General features: G+C 46.7%; 1 protein-coding gene across 2 annotated transcripts in view; it reads left to right on the top strand.

Moving 5' to 3' along the window:
* The window catches only part of RCCD1 (RCC1 domain containing 1), a 154,143-nt gene that overhangs the window by 20,636 nt on the left and 108,532 nt on the right, over positions 1-24,975 (top strand). For both annotated transcript variants that reach the window (XM_086958178.1, XM_086958177.1), the window contains exons 2-4: positions 20,206-20,424; positions 21,211-21,364; positions 22,372-22,493. In XM_086958178.1, coding sequence (XP_086814304.1) covers positions 20,206-20,424; positions 21,211-21,364; positions 22,372-22,493 — 495 coding nt within the window. The remainder of the gene's footprint in view (positions 1-20,205; positions 20,425-21,210; positions 21,365-22,371; positions 22,494-24,975) is intronic.

Raw genomic sequence — 24,975 nt, 5'->3', positions numbered from 1 at the left:
CTGGAGATCGTACAATGCTCATCAACATTCTAAAGGATATAGTGTTGAAAGGGTCGGGCTTGAACTACTCTTTCTTTCTCAGAGACCGATCACAATCAGCAGCATTAGGGAAATTTAATTCCTCACCTTTTCCCCTGCAATGCAGAGTCTCTCGAGTCATCCTTAAGCCCAACACTCTTAAATGTTTATGTAGCCAAACTGGCCCCTCTCATTCAAAACTTCAATTTGGGGTAACATCTTATGCTGATGATACTCAGTTGATAATAGCAGTTTATCAGGCACTCTAAGATGCGGAAATTGCATCAAAGCGGTTGGAAACACTGTATAATCCCTTAATGACAGCAGCTCCTCCTTCAGGATTATGATGTCAGTTTCCGACAGCCATTCCATATCTGCCTTTCAGACATGGAAAAGCATCTGAAAGTAACATTGGGGACCCCTAGCTGGGCCCCTCTCCGGTCATCTGCATTTGGGCCTGCACCATTTGTCAGGGAGCCCACGGTGCTAGGATGTTTGAAAACATAAATTTTTCAATGGAAGCTTGTGCTGCAGGCTTTTTCTGCACGCTGCACAAGCTTCCACTGAAAAATTGATGTTTCCGACCACCCTACAGGCAGTCTCATCCTAATAATGGGGTCAGAACCACCACCCTGAGGTTTGGCGGTTCCCAGTTCGCAACGGTGTAGTCGGCACGACATCGTGATTGCCCCACTGTCATTTATGCATTTTGGAAAGATTTATTTACATTGAAATATTATCAAAAGGCATACTTTACAGTCACTGTACCCATGTGCTAATTGGTAAATGCTATTGCCAGGTCAGAGTCAAGCAAATGTCTTAATTCCTTAAAGTTAGAAATCATTCAGAACAATTACATCTTTCTTCTACAAAAGTGGACTAAGTCAGCCTTTTGGGATGACATTCTTCTCAGCATCATGTAAAATAGACTGAAAATGGGGATTCCAAAAATGAGAAAAATATCTCCTATTGAAATAGCGACCATACATAACTAACTCTGTATGAAATATTTGCAGGTAAGCCACTATTAAGCAATTTCTCCAAATATAGTAGGACTGTAGCTAAAAAAGTATTCTCTAGTCCTACAATAGGTAGGATGGGAGTTTGGCTGGATTTTGGAATTTAAATCAGGTATAAATTTTGGAAGGAAATGTATGTATGGTAAATATTTTGGCAGTAGATATTTTCGAGTCTTTGTTTCTGCACGCTGTGTAGTTTCCGACCTGTTCACATCATACCACCTTCCAGCTCCCTGTGAACGAAAGAGATCTGAAGTAGAAACCAAGTTAACTATAACCATGGTTTGGGGTGTTGGCCAATCAGCTTGGTCGACAGGACGTGAGCTCCTTTGGCTCCCTGCCGGCCGCCGCTTTAATCCTGCATTTCTGATCCTTTCAGTGCCCCCGGTGTGTAATTGGGGTGCCCACGAGTCCGGACTGCGCTGGGCTCTCCCCTGTCCCGTTTCGAGACGGCTGACGAACGGATCGGAGGAGTACTCGGCCCGGCCTGCCTGGCGCCGGACCTGTGTGTAATTGAGGCCGGGGACTGCGGGTTAGCCCCGGGCATCGGACTTCTCCGGACGCGGGGGGACCCATTGCCATCGGGCCTTCCCGCTGTAACTGGGGCTCCGAAGTGGTGTCGGGGCCTTCTGGTGACAGGGGGCCCATGAAGATTGTCCCTGCTGCGTAGAGGTTGGCCCGCAGTGGAGGAGGCGGCCGGCCCGCCTCGCAGCGGCGCCTCTGCTAATTGCGGCTGAGGATTGGGCCTGGGGTCGCGGGCCGCGAACGGAGGTCTACCGGGGGTCCCACTGCCATTGGGACCCCCTGGGTGAAGGAGCAGCAGACTGAGGACTGAGTGGCATGGAATTTATCCCGGGCTGCCCTGTGTGGAGCCGGCTGGGCCGGGAGCTGTGGCCTGGGCCGGAGTGACGCAGATCGCCTGGTGCGGAGGGGCCCACTGTCATCGGGGCCCTCCGAAGTGATTGGGGTGCCGGAGTGGTACGGGGGCCTTCTGGCTGCCTGGGTCCCATTCCCATACCTTGGCTGAGTCGCTTGGCGACCGGTCCGGTCGGGACAGGGCCGCTCAAAATTGAGGCCAGGGACTGGACCTATCAAGGAGGACTGGGAGCGGAGTGAGACCGGGAGGCCCGCAGCCATCAGGGCCCCCCCCCCCCTCCTAAGTGAAAGAGGTGACGGAGCGATCAGGCGGTCGGTGGCCCGGAGCGAATACCCTTGTGGGCAGCAACCTGAGGCGGAGTGGAGGGAGCGGCTGTCTTCCCCTGGATGGGACCGCTCCTCCCTTAGACCGGGGCCTGGGCCTGGCAACACAGGTGGCTGACGGATTGGTCCCGGAGGGGGGCCCGCTGACTCCGGGGCCCCTCTGAGTGGAATGGAGGCCGGCGGCCGGCCGTGCCCTGATAGGACTGTAAATGACAGAGGTGGGTGTATCCTGTAGCATCCCACACGTGGAACCTCCGAGAGCTGGAACCGGGGACTGAGCCTAGTCATTCCTTGTGTCCCACTGGAGCCTGAGACGCAGACCAGCAGTTCTACTCGGAGTCGGTCTGCACGCGTGGGGGAGTGCTTGGGTCGGTGTGGCCGGCGTTGGGTCTGTGGCATTCTTGGACACTGGGCGTCCTGGATCTGGATACTGTGGACCGTGGTGCCTGGTGGCCGGTACGTGTGGGACATCCAACTGCTTTGTTGAATTGAGGGTCTGGTGGAGAAGTTCGTGACGTCGGGAAGGAACTTTGTCGTACTTCATGATGCGTAAGGACAAAACGCCTCAGGCTGTGCAGCCCAACACCATAACACAGTATACTACGCAGAGGCTCCCCTCTCAAAGACTCATGCGTCAGTCGGGGCAGGAGGAGGGGGAACCAGCGCCTGAATAGCCCTCATGGGCGGAATTGTTGAAAGCATTACAGGGGTCCCACTCAACCTTGGAGCGACAGATCGAGACTGTCTCCATCGACGTGAACCTCCTGCGGACTGACCTGCGCAAGGTGGCCGATAATGTCACAGATGCAGAGGGGAATATCACTCAACTGCAGGGGGAGGTAGCATCCCTCAAAAAAACGGTCTCACAATTTTCTGCCACGACAGAGGCCCTAGAGCGGAGAGCCAAAGATGCGGAGGGGAGAGCGCGCTGCAGTAACGTACGTATGCTGGGTATTCCTGAACGGGCAGAGGCGGGCAACCCCGAACGCTTCCTTGAGCACGGGATCCGTACGGTGTTGTGCCCTGAAGGTCTGTCAGATGTCTTTGAGATAGAAAGAGCCCACAGAGCGTTGGTCCCACCCCCGAGGCCTGGAGTCCCTCCGCGAGCTCTCATTGCCAAAATCCTAAACTACCGAGACAGAGACTGCATCCTTAGAGCAGCAAGGGAGTCCAAGAACCTTACGTTTGAAAATGCAAAGGTGTCCATCTTTCCGGACTACACACAATTGGTTCAGGAGCAGCGCAAGTCCTTTTTGGCAGTCAAACAAAAGCTCAGGGAGATGCATCTACAGTATATGCTGCTCTACCCAGCGAAGCTAAAGGTCATATCCCAAGGGAAGGCACACTTCTTTGGAGCTCCTGCGGAGGTTTGGGAATGGCTCGAGATTCGGGGGGGATGCCCTCCCTTCTGGAGAACGGGAGGGGGGGGGGACCGTAGCACATGGGGGACCAGAACGTGGAGGCAGCGCAGTCAGAGAAGGCGTTGAGAGTCACTTACAGATGAGGGTGCGGAGGGCAACCGAGTCACGGTTTACAAGTTTGTGAGCTAGAATGTGAGGGGGCTAGGTACTTGCACAAAACGATACAGAGTACTGTCTTGGCTCCGTAGGCATAGGGTTGCGATTGCCTGCCTTCAGGAGACTCATCTTACTGAGGAGGGGGCGCAGAAGCTGGGTAAGAAATGGCGGGCCAGGTAATCCATTCTTCTTATTCTTCATTTGCTAGAGAGGCGTTGATTTGGGTGGCGCCTGGGGTCCTTTTTGCAGTCCAATATGCAGAGGCAGACATTCACGGTAGATATTTGCTCCTTAGGGCTAAGTTGGATGGTAGGGATGTTACCCTCCTGAATACATATGCACAGAATGTGGATGATCCGGGGTTTTTTCTGGCTCTGCAGGATGTTCTGGTTGACGACCTGGGAGCGCCGCTTTTTTGGCTGGGCGATTTTAACTGTGTTCTGGACCCGGTCCTTGATAGGTCTCCGCCACGGGAGGGCACGAAACCCCGAATGACAGTACAGCTTCACGAGGTTATGGAGAATATAGGGGCTGTCGATATCTGGCGGCAGGCCAATCCGAAGTTGCAGGTACATACCTGCTTTTCTCCCACTCATAATACACACAGTCGCCTTGATAGAGTGCTAGTAGCTAACGCAGAGAGCAACATGACTATGGAAGTGACACATCAGGCGTGCTTTCTGTCTGACCACTCCCCGGTGGTTTGTCTGGTGCGATGGGGAGCTCCGGTTTCCCGTCCACGTACTTGGAGGTTCCCAGTACATATCCTCCGTGTGCAGGGCACATGTCGAGAAGGCCCTAACGGACTATGTAGACCTTAATTGGGAGGTGGGAGACCTATCGTTGGCTACTAAATGGGAGGCCCTGAAGGCAGTGGTGAGGGGAGCCTGTATGGGATTGACATACGGAGTCCGGAAACAGCTTCTCAGGGGCTTGCAGACGGCAGAGATGGGGCTCTTGCGTGTCCAGACTGCGGGGTCTCCTGACGCCCTACAGCGAACGGACGAATGGGTAGCCCAAGGGAAGGTCCATGACATTCTAGACCGTCTGGATAAGTACACCCTAGGCCAATATAGGCAGAGGCTTCAGAGAAGGAGACAAATCAAGGCGACTGCTGGCCTGGATCCTCCGTAAGGAGCAAACCCCGGAACGCATTGTGGCTCTGCAGGACGCCCATGGGACAGTGGTCCACTCGGAAGGGGCGATTCTCGAGACTCTTAGGTCCCACCTTCAGCGGGTATACACTGCGGACCCGGACATCTCCGAGGCCTCTTATTTCCCATATTTGCAGGGGCTGACCCTCCCATCTATCTCCGCAGCCGATCAGAAGGACTTGGATGCGGCACTGACAGTGGACGAGGTGCGGGCAGCCCTCGCCCGCCTGCCGCGCGCAAAGTCACCGGGTGGTGACGGATACCAGCCGGAGTTTTACCACGAGTTCGGAGCCACAATGGTGCATCTTTTGGTGCAGGTCTACGCCGAAGTTTTTGAGACCGGATCTCTCCCGCGGAGCATGTCCAGTGGAGAAATTTGTATGATCCTTAAACCAGGGGGGGGACAAGCTCGACCCTTCCGCATATCGCCACATCACCATGATCAACAATGCCGTAAAAATTTTGACTAAGTTATTGGCCACCCGGTTGGCTCCGCATATGGTGCAGTTGGTCCACCCGGACCAATACGGCTTTATACCAAGGCGTAACACTGCCATGAATCTGAGATGTTTGAACCATATCATGCATGAGGTCCAGGGGTTGGATGACCAGATGGTGCTCGTCTCGGTTGACCTGGCCAAGGCGTTCGACACCGTGGACTGGGCTTACTTGCAGGAGGTTCTCCGGGTGGTGGGCCTGGGCCCAAACATTTGCCGTTGGGTCCGTATTTTGTACAACTCCCCCAGAGCTCGGGTGAGATTGGGAACAGCGCGTTCAGAGGAGTGGCAGTTGGGGCGGGGTACACGACAGGGGTGTCCCTTTTCACCACTTCTCTTTGCTCTAGCGATAGAGCCGTTGGCTGTCCGGATCCGTCTGGAGATGTCGCAATGTGGCATACAAGTGGGTGACACGTGTAACATTGTCTCCTTGTATGCAGATGATGCCTTGTTTTATCTGAGGGCCCGAGGGAGGCGCTCCCTGTGTTACTCAATCAGTTGGATCGGTTTAGGGATGCGTCGGGACTGCGACTCAACAGACGTAAGTCTTTGATTTATCCGTTGTCAGGGTTAGGGTCGGTGCCCAGGGACGATTTGCCGTAGCTCGGGCTCCGTTGGGAGATGGATAGTTTTCGTTACTTAGGGATTCAGGTGGCGCCTACGGAGGCGAGATCCCTGGCCTGCAATATTGATAAGGTGCTTCAGTCCCTGCAGCGCTCCGTGACCTTTTGGAACACCCTCCCGCTGTCTCTAATGGGCCGACTTGCTGTCGCTAAGATGGTGATGCTGCCTAGGATACTTTATATACTGCAAAATACGTTGTGTCCCCTCCCCCCTAGGGTCTTTCGTACACTAAATATGCTCTTTACGTCCCTACTTTGGGCGAACCGGCGTAGTCGGGTTGCCCTCCACATAGTGGTGAGATCCTATGATTAGGGCGGCCTGGAGGTCCCACGCTTTGACCTGTACTATTATGCTGCGCAGCTGCTGCCGGCCGCCAGATGGTTTGCAGAAACGGATGTCTGGGAGACGCAGCTGTTGGCGGGTAGAGCGACGGTGCAGGAGCTTCAAGTGGCGTTGATGCGGGGTAGGGGGCAAGAGAGACTCTGCCCTACATCGTGAGGCATACGACAAACGTTTGGCACCGCTTCGTTGAGAGGGTGCTCCGGGCAGCGCCCTTCCACAGGGACTTGCAGCTTTGGATCCTGGTGCCTTAATGAGTCAGTCGATGTGATGTTTTGATGCCAAATGGGGGATGTGATTGTTTGTTTATTTTTCACAAAATGACAAAAAGAAAGTTACATTTTCTTTTTTTAAAAATAATTATAACCATGGTCTCTTATATAAGGAACCCCCTCGGAGCCACCTACAAGGTTCAAATACGCTAAGTTCTTGTTCCTCCCTCTCACACAGTGTTCCTGCAAATGTGAAGTCCCTGAGCAGAATTATTGCTTGTGTGCAAGCACCAGGGCCCCAAAAAGTTTGGTCCTATGCCTGCGTGTCTGTGGGAGAAGTGTAATTGTGTTTTGTGTCACTGTGTTCAGCTAAGCTTAGCATGTCATCATGAATACCATTACTCAGCGATCACTTTTTGATCTCCAACGTAATGCATGCTGTGAGTTCTAATCTTAGCCGATATCAATAGTGTAAAGGTCAGGGAAGGCCATTCTGGCCATGGCCAGTTCATTGTGCTACTGGTGAGATGGATTTATCTAGTAATCAAATGGTTAGCAGTCTGATGGAGGAGGGTGAGTGAGAGATAGTCTACTCACATTACGCTGTATTCCAACTTTGCCAAGATATCCCTAGCAATTCATTCCTGTCCTCCTGTTACCATTGCACCTGGTAGACAGACTTGTGTAAAGGTAGCCATAAGCACAGATAACTTACAACTCTGACATGTCACACAATGACAAAAAACAACTAGGACTGTCTCAAGGTATCACATATGGAAGAGGCATGTAGCATTACCGTACTTTTCTGTACCCTTGACAATATTTGGTTCGGTATAAACAGGCGTCCATCTGGTAGTAGACTGTGAAATGTATGATTATATACCCTGTCTAATTACGTAGAAATATGTTAAACTGCTTTTTGTTCCTATGCTGACACCAGCTTTGTACTCAAATGAAAATGTCATATCCATAGAAAATGAAACCTATACAAATGTCCCTTACAGCCCTTCATGCCTGCATCCACAACCATATCCAAATGCTGCATTAGGACTGGCCACCATTTGAAATGTGCCTAATATATTGACATTTTATTTTAGTTACCTGAATTCATTAGGTACTTATTTAGTTCCCACACATATGTAGTCCTTTTTCTTCATCTATGCCATAGTTAGTTGTACACAAGTTGTTTAACGGTTACCTGTAAGGTGCTAGAGTAACCGTTTGGTCAAAGGGGTGCTATATAAATTACAAAAAAAGTTAAATAATTATTGAGTGACACACCACAGCAGTAGCTTTCCTGGATGTGTTGCTGAATGTGTTGTGTATCATGAGAATTGGAGTTTCATTGCCAATTCTCACGTTTGCTTTTCACCAGCACTCCACTATGAGCTGTATGTGAAAGGAACACAACAATGAAACACAAATGATGACCTGCTCAGTGACCTATTAAATTATTATAATACATTTTTTGGGCAAGACCAGAGGATATCGGTGTGCTTTACAATATTGTCAAAGGTGGTATAAATCGACAATTAGTTCATTTTTTTAAAAATCTTTTTATTCAAAGTTTTCACCCCATTTTACAGTTTTTTCCAGTACAGCACAAAAAAGAATTCAAAACATAAAGTCATATTTACACAATTGTTTTCCAAACAATATCATCAAACTCGGTATAAATCATAGCATTAGCATTAATAGAATTTTTTTCCATCTCCTTCTTTCTTCTCCTAATACAACCGTGGTATTCTTCCCCAGTTCTACCTATTTTTCCACAAGTCTAATGGTTGCCATATTCTTTCACCCATTGTTCTTGCCCTCCTGCCCTTCCTTTCATTGATAGCTTTCTCCAGATTATACGTGGAGATCAATCTTGCTATCCACGTTTGAAATGTTGGGGGCGCCCTGTCAAGCCATGCCCTTGCAATTTCAATTCGATACACTGCCGCTACCATAAACAAAAATTCTATATGGTGGTCCTCCGATCCTCCAGTCACTCCTAAGATTATTATATCATCCGATAATTTATTCTTAATTCCCAGTGAGTTCTCCACAACGAACCTAGTAATGCCGGATACGGAGGCAAGATGGCCGCTAGTGGGATGTAGTGGACAGTCGCATATACTCCCTCTCCCGACCTGCAGGACGTGGATGCTGCCCTGAGGCGACGACAGCACTGGATATGCGGTTGCTTCTTTGGATATCTGGAACACAGCGTGGAGGATCAAATATACCAGAAACAAGACTTAAAAAAGAACTTTTGATAGCGAATGCGACAGTGATCAAAACTGCACGAAATCGTTGGAAAGATATTTTTTATAACCTGACTAGAATGTCACAGCGAGGAAAAAATGAAAAGACGGATACGGAGAAAGAGAAAACACTGCCTGCAGCGATTACCGGGAATAAATCGCTAGGAACTGGTACGATCCCCAAAGTCCCCTTTTCAGGTAAACGCGGGACCCCAGCACCAACTATGACACAGAGGTCTCATCAAAGAGAAGCTGAGAAAGAAAGGAAAATAGAAGCGAATCCGACCGCTTCGCGTAATGAGGCTCCGCTTACAGAAACTGGGCAAAACAAAGACAAAGACGCACCCGCACGAAGCAAAAGGTCAGTGGCCACGAAAGACGCCAAGGAAACGACCCTAAGACAGCCTACCTTGTCGGAGTCCTTTAACATGAAGCCCACAGCAAATTTAGCAGCCAAGTCACCAACAAAGCGATGGCCGGCTGAGAACGCCAAGGTAGACGCCGATGGAGACGCGAGAGCAATGGGAGCCGTCCTCGAGGACGTAAGCGTCTTGGTTGCTAAGCAACAAACAAACTCAGCTACGGACAGCGCGTCTTCGGCGGGAGCACCAGAGACAGGAGAGCTGAAAGAGGTGAGCGGTAACCTGAGTAAGCAGAGGAGCCAGGGGCCCGAATCAGGTGCAATCAGAGCAGCAGAGGGGGTAGGAAATGATAATAATGCCCAGATGCTGGATGCACTTTTGCAGGTCGAGGAGGAAATGGCGAATCAGCCTAAGTGTGCAAAGTGGGGGAGCCTGGCAAGCATTGACTCTCAGAGAGAACGGGAAGGCGATAAATTCTTCTCTGTTAATGAAGGGTCAGATACTACATCCAGTGATGAGGAAGGGAAAATTTCAACAGAAATTAGTTCAGATACAGAGGAGAGTGATGACAGAAACACAAAGAAAAGGAGGAAACCGACTGTTAGGCGAGGGGGCTCCCCAGATATGACTAATAAAAATCTGCTATGGGATTATTCGGCAACCTCATCTGTTTATCAAGAGGCTATAGAAGGGGAAGGGGGAGCAACAGGAGGAGAGGAAGCTGGAGCCTCACAACATGCTACGATGGACATGATGTTTAACACATTAAAACAAATGCAGGCTGAAGCGAGAATAGAGAGTCGGAGAGCTAGACATGACACTAAGAAAATTCAAGCTTCAATAAGGAAAATGAACAAAAGATAAGAGGAGGTTGAAGAGAGAGTCGTCCATGTAGAGGAACGGATGGGCAGGATTGAGGATGAGATTACAGACTGGCAGTCATTCAAGTTGGAACAGACTAAAATACCAGAGGACCTGCAGTGAAAGATCGAAGACTTTGAGAACTGTCAGAGACGGAACAACGTGAGACTCCTGGGGCTAGAGGAAGGGGTGGAGGGGCAGGACCCAAGAGGATTTGTCATTAAGATATTGAAAGAGGCCTTTCCAGAAGACCAATGGCAATGGGAGTTAGAAGTCCAACGGACACACAGGTTCCCACTGTCAAACAAAAAGAAGAAAGATGATCGACCGGATAATTTGCCTAGGGCCATGCTAGTTTTTTTGTGGGAATTATTTGGCAAGGCAGGAGATAATTGAAAAAGCTAGACCAGACTCTAAAAAAACAGCTCAAGGAGTAACCTTCTTCGCCCGACCCGACTTCTGCCATGTTATGGTTGAGAGACGGTGGCGACTCAGACAAATGATAGCGCCTTTTCAGCAACAAGGGGCAGAGGCTTATTTGATGTTTCCGGCAAAGCTGAAGATTATTTCAGGCGGTCGCACTAGGATGTTTTTTTCTGAAATAAAGGCAGGAGAATACCTAACAGAACTTACCGAGATGAATAAGGGAAGAGGAAATAGATAACTGTCCAGATTGCTAGATGTACATTAACGGCAGGATAAAGATGTAGTACAGGGTTCAGAGCAGCAGATCAGGAGGGAGGGGAGAAAAGATGGAATAGGAGGAGGGAGAGGGAGGCGACTTTACATCACAGCAGTCACACATAGGTCATGTGTGACCTATTTGCCTGTGAAAGGGGGGGTGGGAGTCTTGGGGGAGGGGGGTGATGCAGGGAGAGGGTACAGAGGGGGGGGAAAGGGGGAAGTTAGAATTTGGAGAAAAATCGCACAAAAAGACAAAAAGGGAGAAAAAAAACAGAAAGAAGGATGAGCTGTTATGGGTAGTATGGAAACACTAGGATGCTTGAGATGGGAAAATCTAGAGAAATGTAAATGGCATTAAGGATCATTTCTATAAATGTGTGTGGTTTGAATAATGGAGATAAAAGACAGAAAATCGCTGCTATGCTAAGAATGCTTAGAGTGGAGCTAATGTGTCTGCAGGAGACACACATTGCAGGAAAGGAAAAATTCCTGATGGAACAAATGGGGTTTGATGATCTAGCCCATACAAAACAAGAAACTAGATCAAGAGGGGTTGCCATATTAGCTAAAAAAGGGGTTGCTAAACTCAAAAGAAACAAGCATTTACAATGCAATGGTCTCGGCATCATTAAAGGTGAAGCTATTGGCATTGCTCATGACATTTCTTTTTTTTCTTTAAATCATAAATAAATGGCATTGTCATTTACTTTGCCAATACACACCACTCTGCACTCAACAGCACACACCACTCTGCACACACCACTCTGCACACACCACTCTGCACACACCACTCTGCACACACCACTCTGCACACACCACTCTGCACTCACTACTCTGCACTCACTACTCTGCACACACCACTCTGCACTCACTACTCTGCACTTACTACTCTGCACTCACTACTCTGCACTCTGCACTCACTACTCTGCACTCACTCCTCTGCACTCTGCACTCACTACTCTGCACTCACTACTCTGCACTCACTACTCTACACTCACTACTCTGCACTCACAACTCTGCACTCACTACTCTGCACTCTGCACTCACTACTATGCATTCTGCACTCACTACTCTGCACTCTGCACTCACTACTCTGCACTCACTACTCTGCACTCTGGACTCACTACTCACTACTCACTACTCACTACTCTGCACTCACTACTCACTACTCTGCACTCTCTACTCACTACTCTCTACTCACTACTCACTACTCTGCACTCACTACTCTGCACTCACTACTCTGCACTCACTACTCACTACTCACTACTCTGCACTCACTACTCTGCACTCACTACTCACTACTCTGCACTCACTACTCACTACTCACTACTCTGCACTCACTACTCACTACTCTGCACTCACTACTCACTACTCACTACTCTGCACTCTGCACTCACTACTCTGCACTCACTACTCTGCACTCTGCACTCAGTACTCACTACTCTGCACTCACTACTCACTACTCTGCACTCTGCACTCACTACTTACTACTCTGCACTCACTACTCTGCACTCACTACTCACTACTCTGCACTCACTACTCACTACTCTGCACTCACTACTCCTCACTCTGCAATCACTACTCACTACTCTGCACTCACTACTCACTACTCTGCACTCACTACTCACTACTCTGCACTCACTACTCACTACTCACTACTCTGCACTCACTACTCACTACTCTGCACTCTGCACTCACTACTCTGCACTCTGCACTCAGTACTCACTACTCTGCACTCACTACTCACTACTCTGCACTCTGCACTCACTACTCACTACTCTGCACTCTGCACTCACTACTTACTACTCTGCACTCACTACTCTGCACTCACTACTCACTACTCACTACTCTGCACTCACTACTCACTACTCTGCACTCACTACTCCTCACTCTGCAATCACTACTCACTACTCTGCACTCACTACTCTGCACTCTGAACTCACTACTCACTACTCTGCACTCACTACTCACTACTCTGCACTCACTACTCACTACTCACTACTCTGCACTCACTACTCACTACTCTGCTCTCTGCACTCACTACTCACTACTCACTACTCTGCACTCACTACTCACTACTCTGCACGCTGCACTCACTACTCTGCACTCAGTACTCACTACTCAGTACTCACTACTCTGCACTCTGCACTCACTACTCTGCACTCACTACTCTGCACTCTCTACTCACTACTCACTACTCACTACTCTGCACTCACTACTCACTACTCTGCACTCACTACTCACTACTCTGCACTCACTACTATGCATTCTGCACTCACTACTCTGCACTCACTACTCACTACTCTGCACTCAAAACTCACTACTCTGCACTCTGCACTCACTACTCACTACTCTGCACTCACGACTCTGCACTCTGCACTCACTACTCACTACTGTGCACTCACTACTCTGCACTCTGCACTCACTACTCTGCACTCTGCACTCACTACTCTGCACTCACTACTCACTACTCTGCACTCACTACTCTGCACTCTGCACTCACTACTCTGCACTCACTACTCACTACTCTGCACTCACTACTCACTACTCACTGCTCTGCACTTACTACTCTGCACTCTGCAATCACTACTCTGCACTCACTACTCACTACTCTGCACTCACTACTCACTACTCTGCACTCTGCACTCACTACTCTGCACTCTGCACTCTCTACTCACTACTCACTACTCTGCACTCACTACTCACTACTCACTACTCTGCACTCACTACTCACTACTCTGCACTCACTACTCACTACTCTGCACTCACTACTCTGCACTCTGCACTCACTACTCTGCACTCACTACTCACTACTCACTACTCTGCACTCACTACTTACTACTCTGCACTCACTACTCACTACTCTGCACTCTGCAATCACTACTCACTACTCTGCACGCACTACTCTGCACTCTGCACTCACTACTCACTACTCTGCACTCACTACTCACTACTCTGCACTCTGCACTCTGCACTCACTACTCACTACTCTGCACTCACTACTCACTACTCTGCACTCTGCACTCACTACTCTGCACTCACTACTCACTACTCACTACTCTGCACTCACTACTCACTACTCTGCACTCTGCACTCACTACTCACTACTCTGCACTCTGCACTCACTACTCACTACTCTGCACTCTGCACTCACTACTTACTACTCTGCACTCACTACTCACTACTCTGCACTCACTACTCTGCACTCACTACTCACTACTCTGCACTCACTACTCACTACCCTGCACTCTGCAATCACTACTTACTACTCTGCACTCACTACTCTGCACTCTGCACTCACTACTCTGCACTCACTACTCTGCACTCTGCACTCACTACTCACTACTCTGCACTCACTACTCACTACTCTGCACTCACTACTCACTACTCTGCACTCACTACTCTGCGCACTCACTACTCTGCACTCACTACTCTGCACTCACTACTCACTACTCTGCACTCACTACTCTGCACTCACTACTCTGCACTCACTACTCACTACTCTGTACTCTGCACTCACTACTCACTACTCTGCACTCACTACTCACTACTCTGCACTCACTACTCTGCACTCTGCACACACTACTCACTACTCTGCACTCACTACTCTGCACTCACTACTCTGCACTCACTACTCTGCACTCACTATTCTGCACTCTGCACTCACAACTCTGCACTCACAACTCTGCACTCACAACTCTGCACTCTACACTCACTACTCTGCACTCACTACTCTGCACTCACTACTCTGCACTCAATACTCTGCACTCACTAGTCTGCACACTCACTACTCTGCACTCACTACTCTGCACTCACTAGTCTGCACACTCACTACTCTGCACTCACTACTCTGCACTCACTACTCTGCACACTCACTACTCTGCACACTCACTACTCTGCACACTCACTACTCTGCACTCACTAGTCTGCACACTCACTACTATGCACTCACTACTCTGCACTCCGCACTCACTACTCTGCACTCTGCACTCACTACTCTGCACTCACTACTCTGCACTCTGCACTCACTACTCTGCACTCTGCACTCACTACTCTGCACTCACCACTTTGCACTCACCACTCTGCACTCACCACTTTGCACTCACCACTCTGCACTCACCACTCTGCACTCACACTCTGCACTCACTACTCTGCACTCACTACTCTGCACTCAACTCTGCACTCTGCATTCACTCTGCACACTCACTCTGCACTCACTACTTCACACTCTGCACTCTGCGCACTCTGCACTCACACTCTGCTCACTCACTCTGCACTCACTACTTCACACTCTGCACTCTGCGCACTCTGAACTGTGCGCACTCTGCACTCACACTATAATAATCCTTATGCATAATTCTTCTAAAGTATAAGCAGCTTGGGTTTTTCCTATAAGCGCCAAAGAGTCAATGATAGGAAAAGAGGGCAGAGAGTGCTAACCCCATCTCCCCACCCACAGACAACCAAAAATTATCTTCTGCGTTGCTTTGTTCTAATAAATCATGAATAAGGAATTTAAAGTATATGTATGGGCGAGTGGAAGGTGATCTATCGTATTCAATTTATTTTAACACAATTGGTGTTCATGGTTACCTTTACAAACGTGAGATGACGATGATGCTCAGTTTTTAGTTATATAAGGATATTTTGTCGAGTACATTCAAGTTCAACCCACTGGCTGTAAGCAGCAAGCTGAGGATCAACGGGCGCGAAACAGCGTGGTGGGCGCGCATGAGACGCAGCGCGGGCATGCACATCAGCTGAACATCACCGGAGAAGACACAGAGTCTGCCTGCTGCCATGACTGACCCGCTGCGAGGGAAAGAGCCTGGTGAGTGGGGGTAGGTAGAGGAGGGACGGCAGAGAGAGAGTGGACAGAGAGGGAGGGTGTGTGTGTCTCTGTGTGTGTGTGTGTGTGTGTCTGTGTGTGTGTGTGTGTGTGTGTGTCTCTCTGTGTCTCTGTGTCTCTGTGTGTGTGTGTGTATGTGTGTGTGTGTCTCTGTGTCTCTGAGTGTGTGTGTGTGTGTGTGCGGGGCTCGTGACTGCCTGCCTGTGTGTGTGCGCGTCCACAGACCCTGGTCGGCTCGTGCCACGCTCTATCTCCCTTGAGGAGCATTTTGGCTGCAATAGGTCTCGAAGCCGAGACCTAAAAAGGAGGATCAAGAGGGTAGATGGGTAATTGTGGAGGTGGAAACACAGTCTGGATGTTATACAATTGTATCAGTTTATGCCTCTAATGATGATGAACCAGAGATATTTGATTTTTTAGACACAGAACTTGCATTATGGCCCGAACCTATAATATGCTGTGGAGATTTTAACATTAATGGCCTGGATGGCCTGGATGGGGCAAGTATGCTGAATAGAGGAGAATATACCGGACGAAAGAAAAAAACATGCAAGGCCATCCACAACATGGCGCTACACAATGCATTAGCGGATGTATGGGCAGAGAAGAACCCAATAGGGACAGGGAGCACGTTCTACTCAGCTCCCCACAAGATGGTAGCTAGACTAGATTACTTTTTTATATCAAGATCAATATTGAGGGAATCTAAATTAGAAAGATTGCCCAGGGTAGTTTCGGACCATAACCCACTAGTATTAAATCTGCCGTTTGGTATTAGAAGGGTGGGCACAAATAGCACATGGACATTTGAGAGAGGTTTATTGAGGGAACCTGGATATATAAGGCATATGCAGGAATGGATTCCCCAATATTGGGAGATCAATAGGAATACGGCTTCGATTAACATGACTTGGGACGCATTCAAGGTCGGCGTTAGGGGGGAAACACTAAGTTATACACTACAAAGAACTAAGAAGGAGAAGATCAGGATGGATATGAGGCGATAGATTAATTATGGCTATATCTAAACGAGAATCAATAGAGGGAATACTTCTGGAAATAGAAATGAATAAAGCAGAGGCAGGGGTAAGCCAGGCACAGAAAGCAGCGGGGAACTTTTTGTCAAAGAAAGAAAAGTGCTATGAATTCAATGATAGAGTTGGACACCTCCTAGCAATACGCACCCGACAAAATCTATCAGCAGGGGAAATAAAGGTAATTAAAGATAGCCTAGGAAATGTGGTTAATACACCTGAAGAGGTACAGGAGGTCTTCAGGAGCTTCTATGGCAATCTATATGAATTAAGTCTAAGTAATAGAGACGAGAAGATCACAGAGTATTTGGCAGAGATACCGCATAATACACTAGATCTGGAAGCTAAAGAGGAACTGGACCTTCCACTAACATTACAAGAAGTAAGGGAGGCTGTGAATAAACTACCAGCGGGGAAAGCCACAGGACCAGATCAAATACCGGCTGAATTTTATAAGACCTTCTGGGACGTACTGGGGGGAAATATGTTAGAGACTTTTAGACATGCACAGCTAGGCACTTCGATACCATATTCATGGGCAGGCGCTGACATTACAGTGATTTTAAAGAAGGATAAGCCAGCACTAGAGCCCGGGTCCTATAGGCCAATTACTCTCTTAAATGCAGACACAAAAATCTTTTCAAAATCATTAGTTCAAAGACTAAGTAAGGTTATTGAGGGATTAGTTATTACTTCACAACATGGCTTCATTCCTGGGAAAGGTACGACTCAGCATTACCAGGCAAATGATTACAATTATGGACGCTGCGGAAGTGACAGGAGACCCTGTCGCGGCCATATTCCTCGATGCGGAGAAAGCCTTTGACAGGGTCTCCTGGGACTACCTGTGGAGGGTTATGAAGTGGTTTGGGATAGGCGAGGGATACATCAAGGCAATCCAGGCCCTTTACGAACAGCCAACAGCAAGGGTTAGAATAAACAGGAATTACACAAAGGCAGTTCAGATCAGACGAGGGACTAGACAGGGTTGCCCAGCCTCGCCCTTGCTGTTCGCCTTATATTTAGATCCATTCTTAAGGAAACTAACAAGAAATATGAATATCTACCCGGTTACATTGCATGGAAGTGAGTACAAGATATTCGCGCACACGGATGACGTGGCTATTATAACACCAAAGCCAGGGAGAGCGATAGCTAAAATAGAGCAGGAGGCCTGGAAGTTTGGGAGCATTGCATGGTATTCGTTTAATAAAGGCAAAACCCAGATTGTTCAGAATAAGTACACAATACACCAAGATAGTAGAATAGTCCCCGATGCCACATATTTAGGGGTAAAGGTGACCACCGATTTAGATAAGTTAGTAGGGCTTAATATGAACCCACTATTAGATAAATTAAAAAGAAACACCGAAAGGATTCACAACTTACATGTGACACTAATGGGTAGGATAAATGTCATTAAGATGATCACCTTCCCGAAATTTCTGTATCTTTTTAGAGCAATCCCATTGTTTTTCGAGCAGTCTTGGTTTAGGAAACTGGAAATAATACTTAATAGGCTGATCTGGGCCCAAGGGAAGACTAGAAGAGCGTATCAATAGATGGTACTTCCAAGGGCGAAGGGGGGATGGGGGGCACCGGATTTTAGACTCTATTATTGGGCAGCAGTTTTGCAGTATACACATGGGTTAATAGGTGGTGGGGGAAACGAGAATCAAGCTGACAGATTAGGTTTCACGAATGTATATAGAGCTCTAGTGGGGGAGGAAGCCGAGAATGGCCTGTTGAAAACAGTGGACTATAATTACTTTAAACATTCTAGGTTTAAGATCCTACGAGCAGCATATAATGTTTGGAAGGGGGTGGCGAAAAAGCTGGGTATTGGCAGATATAACAACTATACACACTTGTACAATAATCATTCACTGCCAGGGGATATATTCAGGGACGTAATTATGAAGGATTGGGACGATAAGGGGATCAAGAAGATAGGGGATTTACTGGATACGGAGGGAGTGATTCGACAATTTCAGGATTTACAAATGAAATACGGGATAATGGGGAATAACTTTTTTAAATATCTAAAGATAAGAAGCTTTCTTGCAAATAAAAGAGGTGGATCTATAGGTAGTTCGTACATTGCTCATTTTTGAATTATTAAAAATAAAATCCATTATCTCTTCGTTGATCTAGAACTCAATTTTTGCCTGGTTCCTTTATTTTTACAGTTGTTTTGCCCTGCTAATTTGATGTCCAGGAGGTGTCTTATTGTGCACACTAATCTGTGGGGGAACAGTATGAGGTCAATTTTGGGGTGTCTATTTAGGTATGGTTTTGCTCTCACAAAAGCACACTCAAACCTTAATACATTTTAATGGGGCTAAAAGCATTTACATCTTCTTAGCTCGGGCATGCTTGCAACGGTCAACATGTTACCTTGTGGCGCAAAGTAGGGGTTGGACAATTCAGACTTTCATCCGTCTGAGTTGACTGTGAGTATTACTGAAATATATGTTTGAAAACACATGTTTTTAGATGTGGGCATTTACCACAGTGATGATTTTAAATTGCCGTAGCAAAATTAGGTGGATTAAGAGGAAGGTACACTATTTATTTATTTATTTATTTTAGTGGTTTTATAGCTCGGAACTACACATTTAACATACACGTTGTCCATTTCTCTGAAACAAAACTGTATTGTTATGCATGTCGGGCAGGCTAGGTTGCCATACTGTGTTTTTTTTTATCCCAGTTTAGCATTTGGACGTACAGGATTCTCTTCCTTAAATGTTAATTGTAGTAGGCAGATACTCTGACAGCATGTAATGATTAGTGCAATGTGTTGTCCCTTCTCAACTGAAATGCTATTCAGTGTTTTTATCTTCGGAGGCTTTGTTAGAGGCATGTTAATCCATGTTTGTGTAGCTTATTAATTCTGTTTGGATCACTTTGTGCCAACTGTGAATATATGGAAAGACACAGAAAGGCTAGACAGGTGGCACCAGGTTAAAGCAGCTGAAGTGGAACATAAGTGAATGTCTGAGGAGGCTGGAGAGAAAGAAGGAATGGGCAGCAGGGAACATTGAGAAGGAGGGAACCGGCCATGGGGCTGAAGGAAAGAACTGAGTAGACAATTGTGACAAATTACTAAAGAGGGAAGTTGGAGATGAGAGCTCCCAGGGACGCAGATGCAATCTGAGGACTGGGATGGAGAGGAACATTGAGAAGGGAGCTAGAGAGAGACTGAGAATACAGGACAGAAAGATTGAAGGGGAAGAAACTGAAATGCTCGGACGAAAACTGGGGAGGGGTTGGGGCTAAAGACGGAGACAGAGGATGTGGTTGGCGGAACGAACGATAGGTTGTGAGCTGGAGAGTAATAATATAATGGGCTACCGAGAGACTGAGGCGTGGACTGGTCAGATAGACTTGAGAGTGGTATTTGTAGAGCAACTTAAGAGTGGGGCTGCAGAGAAAAGCTGAGGGTCGAATGAAGATACATACACAAAGCACACAGATGGAGTGGCCATTAGTAGTTGTATTACACATTATTTGTTCCTTTATTGAGACTATAAGAACGGAGTATTGTGATTTGTGACACATGTTTTATTTCCCTTCTCTTTAGTCGATGGGCATCTTTTGCTGACTGGTTTCCTTGGAGGTTGTCCTCAGCAGTGTACACAGTTCCCTTCCAATGGCTGTCAAGATCTCCTTGCAGCAGAGAAGTATATTCTGCTGAAGTTCAAGGACTGTATAGAGTGCTGGAATACAGATTCACTGCACTCTGGAAGTCTGCATGAAAATCCGGTCTGGAAAATGGACCTTCCAGTTTACACAGAAAAAGGTATACTCAGTGAAAGACAATGGAAACAAAGATGACTGTCTATAGTTTGCAGAATGATAGCTACCTGCATAAAAAGCAACACCTATTTACTCTTGCTGCATTTGCAAGTAAAGTATACCAGAGTGGATGGAACATGCAAAATACAGTAGTAACCTCAAAGTGTCAACAGTTTATGACAGCTGAAAGACTCAGTAGCACTCTCCTCAACTTGGTTGGTTAAAATGGTTTTTGTTGTATTTTTGACGTCTCCAGCATCAACACTCTTCATGGAGCTTACTTTTGTGATGGGAAATATGTGCAGTTATGCATAATGGAATAACTAAATATAATTTTGCCACTCGTTACAAAGGGTTTACAAACAACCATACACTGTAAAATGAACCACATATTATTGACAATCTAGAAATGTGGTTCAGTTTGGGGAACCATAGTGTCCTAAATCTTAGAGGGGAGCCCAACAGTAAACTCCAGGTAGAGAATTGTTAATTGCAAAGACAAAACATCCATTATTCGTCATTTTTCACCTGTTAATTTGAGTTGGTGTGTATATTTTTGTTCACCCCCTGGCTAGAGACCTTGACAGTCAGACTGTTACAGCTTAATCTGTGTTGTCATTTCTTGCTGTGGATGGTTTCATTAATCCCTTCTATAGCCTGTTCTTTGACTTCAATCTCCTTTTGTAGTTTAGGTATCTGTTAGGGTTATGTGTTTATGATTTAAGAAGGCATCAGCTTTAATTTAGACTGAGATCAATGCGTCATTAAGCCTCACGTTCAATATTCACAGCACTTCCACTGGCTGCAGATGGCTATGTGATGCCAAAACCACCCTTCTTCAAGCAACTTCCTTGCGAGATCCGGGTGCAAAAGCTGGTGCTGGGACTGGAACATGCTCTGTTGGTGAGCGCCGACTGGGAAGTCTTCACATGGGGTTCTGGCAGGTAGGTGTGTCTGCTTGTCTTTGGTGTCATTCCAATAGGAAGTGACAACTGCTACATTGGATTCAAAGTTTATCTTGCACTCTAACATACTACACAATACCATATACTGATGCAAAGTTGAGACTTTTCAGTTAACCATGCTTATCTATGACCCTCTTCCATCTGCTGCTCTAGAACGCTAGCCTCACCATACCGCCTTCCTTGCATTGCATTATTTGTGTGAATTTGTGTTCCAGTGTCTCAGTTAAAACTACACCCTCCAACCTCTGTCAAAATAGGCTTCGATTACACCTCACTGGTTCTACAGACACTTACCTTCAACATATTTGCCCTCTCATTTGATGGGACGCATAATGAGAAACCATTAATATCCTTTCCTGGTGCACAAGAGAATGGCTTAATGTACTGTAGATTGCATGGTTGATGATCCACCGCTAGACCACACCACCCATGAGCTTGATTTAGAAAGGAGAAAACCCACCTTATGCACTAAAGAAAAGCCTCCTTAAAATCCTGCTTAGTGTTCTATACAATGAGCCACGTATGGGGCTAGGCCCTACTTTGAAGTTGATCTCTAATGTTATAGACCAGCAGTTCTTAACATTTTGATTGCTGAGGATCCTCACTGAATCCTAACTGGAATCCAGGGACCACCAACCTAAACAATGTCTATGATTTGCATCTCAAAACAAGACACAAAATACAAAAAACAAGTATACACCAAAAAAATGCTCAAATATTGAAACATTTTGTTTAATTCACAATCAAATATAGAAAACGTTTTCACATTTTCAATTTTGTTTATTTATTTGTATATACTTTATTAGTTTTAATGTATTCATTTTAATAATATTTAATTTTGGAAAAGATTCGCAGACCCCCGGAGTAGGCCTTGAGGATCTCCAAGGTTCCTCGGACCACAGATTAAGAACCACTGTTAAAAACATTGCCAAACCTTTGCAGTCTAGCCTCGCTTAGATAAATAATTGCTGTTTTTATCTCATCAGACATGGACAGCTTGGCCATGGAGGTCTGGAGAATGTGTTGGAGCCACTAGTTGTTGAGGCATTGAGGGGAGTATCGATGGCCGATGTGGCAGCGGGAAGTTGGCATTCGGTCAGCATCAGTGGTAAATTACTGAATTTGTCTGTCACTTTGTCTCATAATGACACGGACTGTGAGATTATTGCCTTTCAATTTCGAACAAATCTGTTTCTGTATGAACGGCCAAAGGAAGGGTATATCAATGGCACACCCACAAATATGCAATATGCCTTGAAGAGATAGAGCTACATATATTTAATGATAGTTCTTAACCTTTAACAATTCCGTTCTCCTTTAAGGTTGAGTTACAGTCCAGGCCATGGCATTATTAAAACCTAATTGGGTCAAGGCATTGAAAATGATGGGCATTGGGTTGAGGTTCATGTTGTCATGCTTAATCACTCCGCTGTCTTTCACACCATGTACCAGAACAGGCTACAGTATGTTTCATAGTGAACTTCAATTAAATCTTCTAACTGCAACGTTGTAACAATACAACATGTATGGAAGTAGTAATACAGGAAGTGGTGTTAATTTTTGAGGTACGCAAATGCATTACACGGCACAAACCATGATTTCATTTTTTTCCACTTATACGAAACATTAATCAGCGGCATCTGAAAAACACACACTCCACATACATTTGTTTTTCCAATATTCTACAGTGCTCAATAGCTGCCCTTTTCTATGCAATACTTGATGCACAGGAGACTCTGTATGTTTGGGCCTTGCCCCACTCTTTGCAGTCACCAATCGGAGCCTGATAAAGAGTTTAGTCTATCGACCTGTCAGTCATTCTTCTGCAGTATACACATGGGTGCAACGTGCAGAGAGAACAATTCTGCACACAAGCGATCTCATTTAGGGCATTTGCCATCTCATTCCAGTATCTTTCCAATATTCCATATCCCCTCATCTATCCACATCACACTGCAGACATATTAGGTAGGCAGTAGCCCCATTTTATGTAGACCGTAGCCTATGCTATAATAAACATAGCGCAAAAATTAGAATTGTGTAAGTCTAAATCTAGCTGCAATGGCTGTATCCCTCTAGCCCATGAGTACATCCTGCCAGTCGCTGCCTTCGATCTCTCCCAGGACATTCTCCAGCAGCATTAAGTCAGGTGCCTGCATTACGAATGTTTTAGAAATCTGAGAGATCTTTTTTGGCGAGTAGGTGGCAGTGGCAATTTTGGCTTCCAATTGGCTAACTTCGGGGAGATTACAGCATTTACGTGAGGTGTGAGTGCATGTCAAGTTGTAGATGGCTTAAAAACTGTGTTTTAAGTAAACCAACATTTTCCTGCAGTTTGGTAAAGGCTTTCATGATAGTAATGGTAATTATATCACCTAATGTAGAAATTCCCAATGCACTTCATCCTCCAAAACCTTGCAACAGGCTGCAGTATTGAACATTTCCATATCCGCCATCTCTTGGAGAGGTTCCTTATTTATCTTTCTCTCTTAACATATCGGTTTGAGCAACAACTTTTCATCTGCATTTACCATTGAATATAGGGTCCCTTAGTGCTCACACGCTGTCTGAAGCCCTTCGCAATACTTAGGTGACCATGCTGTTTGATCTCCTGGCTACACTTCCCATTTGTGTCAGTCCAAAGCAGGAGTCAAGGTAATTCACACATATACTACTCTAAAATACATCAAAGCCTTTCACTCGCATGTGGGGAACTTGTAACGTGTCACCTAGTGCTTAGTTTGTGATAGAATATGTACCAGGCCCAAAGTCTGCAGCTGGCGCAACTGAATGCTGCTGCGCCAAATACCAAGGCTGCCTGGTCTTGATTCCACGTAATGCCCCTTTCATTCACCACAAAGGACCTGCTGTGGCTGTTCGGGCTGGACTGTTCCAATGAGGAGAAGGGCAAGACTGATTGCATATGGATGGGTCCAAACTGGGATGGCAAAGTGAGCTAAAGAACGATGATGGATCCAGATCTTTCGAATAGGGGATAGATTATCTTGTTGAGTTTGCTATGTTCACCCTAAGTGGCCATGGGCATGCCCAGTCGTGGGTTCCTTGCTCGCTGGGTCACTGGATTCAAGCTAGCCGGGCTGATGCAGGGTGTTACCCCGAAAGCGGTCCAAGTATGCTTGTTTCCAGTCCAGGGAGGAGCTGGCCTGGCATTTCGGGCTGGACTGTTCTCATGAGGAGCAGGGTCATGACTGATTTGCATAAGGCTGGGTACAAACGTAGGCGGCATAGTGAGCAAAATAACAATGGCTTAAACCAAGATCTCTTGACTGGGGGTTATTGGCTGAAATGTTTCAGTACTCTGTCCATCATCTTGTTGTTTTTGCTATGGTCTTGATTCCACCTCATGCCCCTTTCATCCACCAGACAGCATTTCTTGCCTCTTTATCACAGTCTTGCAGATTCCTTTTTATCCCATTTCCTCCCTTTGTCACTGTTTTTCAGTTTTTCTCTTCCTGCTTTCCCCTTTCTAAATTGTTCTCACTATTGCTGTAGGTCAAAGTGCCGATCACCAAAAATGAGTGCTGATGGGCCCTACCCACGACCACTGGCTCAAATTAATCACTGGCCAA

This window comes from Lissotriton vulgaris, chromosome 2_1 (genome assembly GCF_964263255.1).
Source record: "Lissotriton vulgaris chromosome 2_1, aLisVul1.2, whole genome shotgun sequence".
In the NCBI taxonomy this organism is placed as follows: Eukaryota; Metazoa; Chordata; class Amphibia; order Caudata; family Salamandridae; genus Lissotriton; species Lissotriton vulgaris.
The sequence above is the reverse complement of the archived record's forward strand: the minus strand, read 5'-3'. Positions and strand labels throughout refer to the sequence as shown.